This window comes from Vitis riparia, chromosome 16, assembly GCF_004353265.1.
Source record: "Vitis riparia cultivar Riparia Gloire de Montpellier isolate 1030 chromosome 16, EGFV_Vit.rip_1.0, whole genome shotgun sequence".
In the NCBI taxonomy this organism is placed as follows: Eukaryota; Viridiplantae; Streptophyta; class Magnoliopsida; order Vitales; family Vitaceae; genus Vitis; species Vitis riparia.
This window is the reverse complement of record NC_048446.1, coordinates 5,223,106-5,234,319: the sequence shown is the minus strand read 5'-3', so window position 1 is coordinate 5,234,319 and position 11,214 is coordinate 5,223,106. Positions and strand designations below refer to the sequence as shown.

At 33.9% G+C, this 11,214-nt stretch overlaps 1 protein-coding gene across 1 annotated transcript; it reads left to right on the top strand.

Moving 5' to 3' along the window:
- The first annotated feature begins 3,363 nt into the window (after positions 1-3,363).
- On the top strand, positions 3,364-10,629 carry LOC117933174. The gene is made up of 4 exons (XM_034854568.1): positions 3,364-3,552; positions 4,839-4,922; positions 7,041-8,253; positions 10,275-10,629. Exons 1-3 carry the CDS (start codon positions 3,364-3,366, stop codon positions 7,779-7,781), a joined length of 1,014 nt encoding a protein of 337 aa, XP_034710459.1. The 3' UTR covers positions 7,782-8,253; positions 10,275-10,629.
- Positions 10,630-11,214: the final 585 nt, after the last annotated feature.

The following is an 11,214-nucleotide window of genomic DNA, read 5'->3' as shown; positions in this document are numbered from 1 at the left end:
TGAGGGGGAGCTTTTTTAGCAAGCTTGGTTTTTGTCATCATCAAAAAGGGGGAGATTGTGAAACCAAGGTTTGGTTAATCTTGATTTTGATGATAACAAAATAAGGTTTAGAACTAATGATCATATTTCAAGTATGATTAGGCAAGACGATTTCTAAAGTGGCAATCACAAAGACAAATCAAGTCAATGAGAAATCATGAAGAAGAAGACCACCTCAAAGAGAAGAGTTTTTCAAGACCAAAGTTTCATAAGATCTTTTTGTAAGGTTATTGGTGCACTAGGACTTTCATGCATTTCATTTTTTATTTATGCACCAAAATCATCCAAGAGTAATATTGTTCTAAATATCTTAAGAATTGGATGATTTCATGTTTTCAATTAAAACCTTGTGTTAAATGATTTTCAAACTTGTGTTAAAAGGTTTTAAGTTGAAAAATGTTGGGTGTTGAGCCAAAAAAATGGCTCAACCGGTTCATCCGATCGACCGGTTGTGCTCGTCCGGTTGAGGGAGGCCAAAAAGTTTCTCTCTCTCCCAGTGGCCTTCTCTTCCCAGTCAAGGTTGAACCTCAACCGGTTGAGGTCCAGTCAAGGTCCGGTTAAGGTTCGATTGAGGCCCAACGGTCGCCTGCCAAGCATTTAATGCTAACGGCTAGTTAACCGGTCGACCCCTAACTCGACCGGTCGAACCCTAAACGGCTAGTTTGGCTTTTCTCTTCTATAAAAAGGCTACAAACTTCATTGTTTAAAGACCTTAACCTTCCCAAATCTTTCTTGATTATATTTAAGCCTTGGAAGAGTATTTTTTAGTGCACCATTATTTCAAAACTTGCATATCTTTAGTGCACCATCCAATCCTAGCTTTTCTTGTATCATTTGAACTTAAAGTTCTTGTGTTAGGATTTTTGAGATATCATTTTATTTGTAAACCTTTGAAATGAAGTTTCTCAAGTGTGGGGTATCACTTAAGGGGTTGTTCAAGAGAGGGATATCTCTTGAGAAGTGTAAAGGGTGCTTGGAGCCAAAAATCCAAGAGGGTGAATTGGAACCATAATCCAATTATATTGCTTGAAGGCTTGGTTTGGAAGCCTTGGATTAGTGGAACCTCAAGCTCAGGATTGAAACTAGAGGAGAGTGGATGTAGGCCAGGTTGCGTCGTACCACTATAAACTCTTGTGTTTGTTTTCTCTCTTCCCTACTTTTTAATTTATATGCAATTGTCTTTATATTGTTTATTATATACTTGCATATAATTGTCTCTTCATTCACATAGTTTAAATATGAGAAAATAGACCATCACCCTATTCACTCCCCCCCCCCCCCCCCCCTCTAAGGTGATTACCATAGGTTGGATTAGTCTCATATTCCTAACAAGTACATACATAGAAAATGACCAGAGTGGATGTGGATACGTACCTGGGCAATGATCCATAATGCACTATCAAGAAATGAGGTTAGTGCACAAATAATGGACATAAAATATATCTCACATGCCACTAAATCGAGTACGGAGTCATCACGTGTCACAATTCAATCAAACGGATTTTCAAAGGAAACATCCAATGATGTAGGGTCCCCATCAAAGCCCAATTTATCTTTTATGGATTGGTCTCACAAGTTTTATTATTTCGGAATTGTGAAAATTCATTATTACTTATATGAAATTAAGAGAACCAGAAGATTATTTGAAAACCAAAGTGGAATTAAAATTGTCTGAGAGAAAACTAGATTTTTGAAATTTATTTGAAAATTGGAGTCTCAAAGATTATTTGAAAATTGGAGATTCGCAAATTAAATTTAAGAATTGGGATTTCGGAAATTAAATTTGAAAGAAATTGGAACTTTGAAAATTATTTGAGAATTTGGAATTTTAAAAAATTAAATTATGAAAATTGAGACTTTGGAAATTAAATTTGAAAGAAATTATAATCGGAAATTATTTGAGAAGTAGAAATTATGAAAGTTAAATTATATAAATTGGGATCTTGGAAATCATTCAAGGTGGAATTGTTAAGAATAAATAAATAAAATGATGATGATGATAATAATAATAATAATAATAATAATAATAATAATAATAATAATAATGACGATGATGATAATAAATAAATAAATATGGAAATTAGAATTTTGGAAATTAGAAATTAAGTTCGGAAATGAGAAAATTGGAGTTTCAGAAATTAATAACTAAGTTTGGAAATCGGGATTTTGAAAAATTATTTAAAGATGGAATTTTAAAAATAAACAAATAAATAAAATAATAAAAATAACGAAAATAATAATGATTAAATAAATAAATGTGAAAATTGGAATTTTGGAAATTAGAAATTAAATTTGGAAATCATAATTTAAAAAAAATGTTCAAGGACGGAAGTTTTAATAAATAAATAAATAAATAAACGGAATAATAAGAATAACAAAAATAATAATTAAATAAATGAACGTGAATATTGGAAAATTTTAAATTGGAAATTAAATTCGAAAATCAGAATTTTGAAAAATTGTTTAAGGATGGAATTTTTTAAAAATAAATAAATAAATAAGATAATAATAATAATAATAATAATAATAATAATAATAATAATAATAATAATAATAATAATAATAATAATAGTGATTAAATAAATAAATATGGAAATTGGAATTCCGGAAATTAGAATTGAATTTGGAAATCGGAATTTTGAAGAATTACTTAAACATGGAATTTAAAAAAAAAATTAAATTTGAAAATAATCAAAGTTTGGAAAGTCAAGGTTATAAAAAAAAAAATCTTTTTTTTTTTTCATCAAAAGTTGAAGAAAACTAAGAAAATAATAAAGTTAAAAAAAAAAAAAAAAACAAAGACATGGTGGCATCATCCCGTGTACATGTACAATAGCTTTACAAACTCATTTTTATATTACAATAATGCCACACTATCCCATTTTCCAATGCACATTTCTCACAAATTCACACCACAAACCCATGCATGTGCCTACCATAGCCACACCAAACCCATTTTTCAATATTATAACACATATTTCACTTTTTCACCTACTTCAAACACCACCACCACCACGGACGCTCAGAAGCAGCAAAACTTGGATTACTATATAAAAATAAAATAAAATAAAAAATCTTCCCTCTCACTCCGCCTTCTACTTTAAACCCCATAACAAGACAAAAAAAAAAACATTCATACATACTTTGAGCCTTTGTAGGGAGGACCTTAAAGAGCCCGAACTGTTCCCGAAAACATAGACTTGAACTTTGCATGATACTTGATACCCGAAGCAATACATTTAAAACCTATGGTGGAGGAGATAGGAGCTTGATGGTTCGTGGAAGGGTGATGAGTTTGAAGGTTAGGATATGATGATTTGCAGGATGAGGACTTGTGGTGGAATGAAAACTGGAGGTATGGATATGGAAATGGGTGTGATGGATGAGAGTGGGTATGAAGGGTATTGGTCATGTATGCATGGTTCCATGCATGCGTCTAGGAGAGGGATAGGAAATGGAGTATACCAGGGAATGTATGGAAACCTGAGCAAGGGGGATGTTGAGGGAAAATGGGTTTGAAGGTAAGGTTAATGGAATGGACATTGGGAATATGACAAGAGAATGGGTTTAGTGGAAGCTTTAGGAGGAGTACTAAGGAGTCACATGCATGAACTGCATGCACGTGGGATGGATAAGGGATGGATGAGTGAAAACCAGAAACAGAGGATACAATGCAGAAAAACAGAGCATGCACAAAAGGAAGTGAGACTATTAAGTCTAGCTCTCTTCCGTGAAGAACAACGAGATTTGGAAGCTGGTGGGAAGTTTTGAATGGTTTTAACACATGAACAATGGCATGACCATCAAGCATCTCATTACAAATGAAATAGGGGCCAAGCAAACATAAATGAATAATAGGCTCAACACATCCAGACATCAATATAAACAAAATAAGCATTCCAATATCAACAAGGTGCATGACATGACCGTGAAAAATGGAGAGCTTAAAGTGTGAGTTAGTTAAACCTGAACGATCTCCTTTGAGCAAATGTCACTAGGTCTTCAGCGAGCTACAAACTCTTTCCTCTTAAAAAATATCCCCCCAAAAACCTTTTTATTTTTATTTTTATAATAAGTCATGAAAAAATTTAAAAAAAATAAACAAATTAAAATCTGAAAGTAAATTACTTTCAACAAAAAGTTAAAACAATTTTAAAAAAGAATATATTTTCGCAAGATTTTTCAAAAAAAAAAAAAAAAAAAAAAGCAAACGTAGGGAATGATGGAAGCATAAAATTTGATTTGAATAATATCATAGATTAATCAAAACTAACATATGATTGAAGGAAGATTAGTAAAAAACTTGTAATTTAATCATATGATGGAAACAAATTTAGAGTATATTTAACAGAGATTTTAATAAATGTTTTTAGCCTTTTTGATATTTGAAAATTAGAAATGTTAGAAAGCACATTTGGCAGTGATTTTACAAAACGTTTCTAACAGTCCAAACACTTGAAAAATAAAAAATTTTAAGTGTTAGAAATATTAAAAATGCTTCTAAAAATCATTGTCAAACGGGCTCATAAAATTGTTAATGAAATTGTTTTGTTCATAATAATGATAAATTTATTTAATAAAAATATAATATATTAATCTTAAATTTTTATATTGATTAAGTTGTTAATTAGTTTTTATTTTAGACTGACCCGAACCCGAACTCATTTACCAAGCCCAATTTTGAAACGGGTCCCTCCATTTCTCTCAAAAAAACCCTACTAAAACCCTCGTCTCTGTCTCTGTCTCTGTCTCTGTCTCTGTCTCTCTCTGTGCAAATTGTAGGGTTTTAATCTGTGTAGAAACGAGAGCACGCTCTAAGGGTTTTCATATTTCAAAAAACCCTAGCTTGGTTCCGATTCTATGCTGGTTACAAGATTTCCTTGGTCAGTTCCTCCCTTCTCTCTCCCTGTCTCGCTATTCCTCTGCTTTTTTTTTTTTTCCTTCTTTTTTCTTTTTTTCTTTCTAATTTCTAGTTTATGATTTTTGATTCGTGCTATCTGTTTTTGTGCGATTATCGAAATATTATATCTGTAAAATTTGTCGTTTTATATGTATTTATTAACACACAGACTGCTTCCCCTGTTTCTGAAGCCACTCATGAACCCAATGTCTCTGCTAAATCTACAATAATTTTATGGGGTTTCTGATATTTTGTTTTTTCTTGTGTAATTAAATTGGTTTTGATGCAAACGCTACAGCATGGTCGGAGTAATTGATGTGATTTTCAACTGTTAATTTTTTTTGTGAATGATAGATTGAATTTATGCATTATTTGAGTTTTTTTTTTTTTGGTTCAAACTAAGGTATGGATTATTGGGCTTGATTTATTTATTTACTTATTTTTGTTGTGAATGGGGGAGATGAGTAATGGTTTTTTTTTTTATAATTAACATCCATGTCAGTGTTTCTAGCCTGAGAAGTAATTTGTAGAAATTCTTGCAGAGGTATAGCATTCTTCTAGGAAAGTTTGACATAGAGATGTTAGCAGAGATAGATTTGAATTGGCTAATTGGGCTTTTTAATGAAAAGTTGATCTGCTGGATGCGGTTGAATGTGGGTGGACTACCTTATGGGACCATTACTGTGTTTGGTTCATGGCCTCTGTCTTCTTGTCACTTGTATTAAGTATTGAAATGGTTTGGCTAAATGTTGTATGTCATGATGTAATCTCATGGATCTGATATGCCATTCTGGATCCTCTCAATCCTCACGACAATTATGTTGTTTTAATCCATGTTTAAAATTGAAAGAGAAAGAAAAAGGAATGAGAAGAACAATTTGATGGGTCATATTTATTAGATTTAAATAGTTAGTTAGCATGATTTAATCACCGTATGCATCTAATTCTAATTGAAAACAAAAGCTTTCAAGAATGTGAGTAGGAAGAAAGAACATGAAACTACATTATTGAAGTAGTCTTTGCCTACTAAAAAGAAGACTTAGAAGTAGTCTTAAATAAATAAAAAATAGTACTTATAATGGTGAATTCAAATGAATGCTTTGATGATTTCAGAGGAACGTTATCTTTTATTTTTTAAATATCTTCTGACATTAATATATTTTTTTTGTTTTTCTAAATAATAAAAAACCCAATTATTCTTTTCTGTTACAACAGCCAACTTGGAACTGTTTTCTTCATGACAGGATCCCAGTTGGATGAAGCAAGACTGAGTAGGTGACCTTTATGAATTTCATCTTTACCCAAAATTCTTCTTTTTTTGGTTAGCACATCAGATTTTGTCATCTCATCTTCATAAGGTTGTTGTGGCTTAGGAAGAATTTGTATGGAATCAAATTAAGATTAGATCAGTCAGGACGTAATGTAAAGTTTGTATGATGTTATGACTTGGTGTCCAGGCCTTGTTGAGCAACGGGTTATGGATGCAAGATATTCCATTTATGCATTGTTCATGGAACTTCCAAATTTTATTACTCATGAAGAGAATTTCTCCTTGTGTGAAGTTCTAGATATTTATATTCAATTCTGTTCAGTTTTAATTGTTTATCAAGATTCTCTCCCAGTTTTTCTTTTTCTTTTTTTAATTTTTTACTGATATATGTTTTCCCTGGACAGTGACAAATTTGCATCTTGCTCCTTCATTGTCCATTTTTCATACCAGATAAGCAGGAGCCACCATAATATAGGTTTAATTATGACATGATGTGTGAAGCGTGTCACGGCCGGTGCCATGCCTCGTGCCACGGCCCATGCTATGATGCATGATGCATGCCACTGCCGGACACGTGCCTCTGGGGGGCAGAGGTCCCTATTGAGGGTCAGCAACCAGGTAACAGACAAAGAAAGAAACTTATGTACATGGAATTTTTCAGAACTGAGAAACTATCACAGCCAGAATTTTTTAGAGCCAAGAAATAAAGAGCTTACTTCCAATAGTCAATTTTGTAGTCATTCCTATAGGAAAGTTCCAGTCTGTTTCGATCATTCTCCCAATTTGTTATCTGGTGAGACTTATTCTGTTCTTCAATCAAGTGGTTTTCAGCACTGGTTCAAGAACTGGCAAGAACAGAGAAGGCATAAACTGACTGCAAGCACTTTTGGTGGGGCTGTTGGTTTTTGGCCTCGCCGAAGAGTCCAGCTCTGGTTAGAAAAGTTGGGGGCAACTAAGCCATTCAGAGGCAACCTAGCTACTTGTTGGAGTAACATTAAAGAAGAGGAAGCACTTGAAAGGTACAAGCTGATAACAGGAAATACTGTCCTGTTTCCTGAATTTCAGATCTATGGTAAGAAAGATCCAGAGGACAATTGGCTTGCAGCTTCACCAGATGGGATAGTTGACAGTCTTGTCTATGGATTACATTCCAGAGGAGTGCTGGAGATAAAGTGCCCTTTTTTTAATGGAGATAAGAGCATAGCTTCACCTTGGTCTCGAGTTCCCCTTTATTATATTCCCCAAGCTCAAGGTTTAATGGAGATAATGGATAGGGATTGGATGGATTTCTATGTTTGGACCCTTAAAGGAAGCAGTTTATTCCGGTTATACCGGGATGCAGAATATTGGGATGTTCTCAAAATAGCTTTATCCGACTTCTGGTTTAAGCATGTGCTGCCAGCCAGAGAGTTGTGCAGTAAACATGCGATCAATAATCCTCTCACTGAATTGCGATCACTCAAGCCAGAACCGAGACATGAATTATGTAGATACATTGTTTATGAAAGTAAACGCATTGTTGATGACTCCAAATTATTGATGCGAGAAATTCATGGGAAATTGCAAAATTGATGCATAAATGATATTTCATTGGGTTTGGTTTTGATTAAAAGGGGATATCCAGAATTCAGATTGGAGGAGACTGTAGAGGAGAAATCCAGTGGACCAATTTTGGGCTTTTAATTGGTGCAGTCTGAAGCTTGGAATTGGTCCCGAGTAATTGAGTATCATTGTTGTGTAAGTAAAAATAAATCATTGGAACTGTTGTTTGACTGAGTTATAAAGATGATATATCGCCAGAAACAAAATCCTGATGCTGCTGGAAAGAGTGGAGAAATACTCTCCATATGGGTTAAAAGAGGATGAATTGACTTCACTCTCTATAGTTTCTCCGATTTATGCAACAGCTTCTCCTTCCCAATAGAAGTGATAACACACAAGGAAGCCTTAAATCTATGATCTTCATCATTGGCAAGACTCCAGGAGCTGAGTTTTTGATAAATGTCTGGAGTACTACAGTGGATTTAAGTGGGAAATTTTAACTGTAAGCCTCTCTTTCTTTTGCCTTTTTTGTAGTAGCTTGTCTCAAGAGTAATCATATATCGCCATTATGAGATATTGACCAAAATGATGCATAGTTGGCTTAGAACCCACTGTTGACGAATTTTGCTGATGAGCATGAAAATTAGTTGCAACTCTTCACTCTAGCTTTTGAACATGTATGATGTATAGACAAAAAGAGAGTATTAAAAATTTTATGGATGCCAAATATAATGAAAAGTTCATGTAATGGATTATGTGCTAGTCGTACATGGTGAGTGAAGATTTGTTTAATAGAAACTATAAAATTAAGATCAGAAATGACAGTGGATATGAAGAATGAAAGAAAATTTGGAAGCTTGTGACAAGCAAGTGACCAACTACCAAGATTGTAGGATTAAGAGTTTGTTCTTCTGATCCTTCATTTCCATGGCAGCAAAATAGATCTTTCAACTACTATTTCAAACCTATATAGTTGTACCCCTCCAAAACTTCGGTTTCCATCTGACGTCTCAACAAGCAAGCAGAGGATAGGGTGGTTTGGAAGAATTATTAAGATGACATGAGTATCTGTTTAAGGCAATCAAGTCCATGATATATATCTCTCTTATACTGTTACACACTCATACACACTCAACTTCAATTCCTATTTTGTTTCTTGGAAATGAGGATCTCAGCTGAACTAAGCTAAGCCAAATGATCATTTTGTTGGATCCTAGACAATGCTAGATTAGAACAGCATCTAGAGAAACCAAGTTTCTTGCTTTCCTTTTTCCCTTTTTACATTAAGTATCTGCAAATAAGAAACATTGAGGGTTGTGACTGTTTGGAAATATTCCATTGTTGGAGCAAAATATAGATTCAATCTTGAGAGAAACATACAGATTCAATCTTGGTACATGCTAGCAATATCTTGAATCCAAGATGTACTAGTGCATTCCTACTTGAGATATCTATGTTTTTACCAACCTGTTAATCTTCAACTAAAGTTTATGTCCTCAGACTGCCAGTTTATTTTTGAATTTGTATCTTAGGTTCAAACATGGAAAATGGTTTTGGAGGTGTACAATGAAGACTTGACACAACAATTATGGAGGATCAACTGCTATATGGCCCATTTAGAAGATTCTATGTGCCACAGCTGAATGATTCTGAATATCTGATTTGATGCTTTTGTTGGATATTTCACAGCAATTGTCATGTTAGAGGTTTCTTAGGTTTCTGATTATCCTACTTATTTATAATGTAGATTGCTTGGGTTGGAGTTTTAGATCCTCTAGTCCCAAGGACTCAGGTCTTCTACTTGATAGCTTGGGTGGTGTATGATACAATGACATGTTTAAAAAAAAATTGAGTACTTATCCAATATTTCCTGATGTCTATCCTCTCATTGTTTTGAAAAGCAACATTGAGTCTAAATGTTGTGGAATTGGGTTTAACAACTAAGTTTATAAGTTATGGTCCAAATTATTTAGGTCAATTTGTTGTATGACTAGATTCTGGACATGGGAAGTTTCTAAATGCACCCATCTGTTTTCCAAGAGTGTGAAATGAAATATGAGATACTTGTAGGATAGATTGAGTGGTGTGTTTTTATCAAACAGGGGTTATCTCACAATTCATCTTCATATGTTTTAAGGATCATTTGGAATGAAACTTTTAAATGTTATAGAAGACAAACGGTTCAGTGTTTCATTTCCAATGTTGCAAAAGAAAGAATGAATTCATCTTTATCAATCTCGATTAATTTTAGATGCGCAATCATCCTACATATAATTCATAAATCATTTTATTATGCTTGATTTAACAAGAATGTGTTTTGATTAGTAGATTTTGAGCCTCACTTGAGTTGGTGATTTTGTTTGGATTATTATAACGTTATTATGTAACAAATTATGCACAGCTATTTTCTACTTGGAATGAATTTTTTTATGGTTGTTTGATTCCTTCAAGTTCCCATTTGTGCACTTTTAGATTTTCACTTCTGTTGTGTTTCTGAAACTCTTGTTAATTCTGCTGACTCAGGGATGTGGGAACACACTTGGAACAATCTGTGGATGCCCTTATTATCAAATGTACTGTCATATCATTTATTTTCAGTTGAGCTAAGTTTGAACCTTTGGGATGCTTGTGCAATGTGATGCAGTATGAGCTCAAATTTCTCCATCAAGCCTTGACCTTGCAGTTACTCAAACACTGGACTCAGATGAAACTGGAAGGACATGTTGTATGTTCAAAGTCTACCTAGAAACTCTTGTTAATTCTTCCGACTCCAGGGAAGTGGGATCGCACTTGGAACAATCTGTGGATGCCCTTATTATCAAATGTACTGTCATTTTGTTTATTTTCAGTTGAGGTAAGTTGGAACCTTTGGGATGCCTGTGCAATGTGATGCCATATGAGCTCAAATTTCTCCATCAAGCCCTGACCTTGCGGTTACTTGAATGCTGGACTCAGATGAAACTGGGAGGACAGGTTGTATGTACAAAGTCTACCTAGAGTCACATCCATTGGGCTGATAATTTCTTATTTATCTTCACCAGATCAGTTGATTCAGAGGGGGTGGAGTCATGACAAGTTAGTGTTGCTTGGCAAAGTGATGAAGAGACAGAAAATCAGCTACTATTACATTGTGAGGTAGGCTGTGGGATTTGTTGGTTTCTGATTCTTGCTTTGGAGTTGTTGGGTGAGGCCTAGCTCAGCAAGTGAACTACTCTCATAGCATAGTCTGGTATTTACAAAGAGGTGGAGTGGACCTTTGAGGGGGCAAACCCTTTGGGGCCTTTTTTTGTTCCAAATTTGTTTTTTTTTTTTTTTTGAGAAAAATCAAATTCAATTTTTGTTTTTGTTTTTGTAATTATTTTCACTTTATTTCAGTATGAAAATATTTTTCAGATTTTATGAATTTCCAAACCATAAGGAACATGCTCCACTCAAGTTCAAAAAAATCCCATTCGGATTGAAC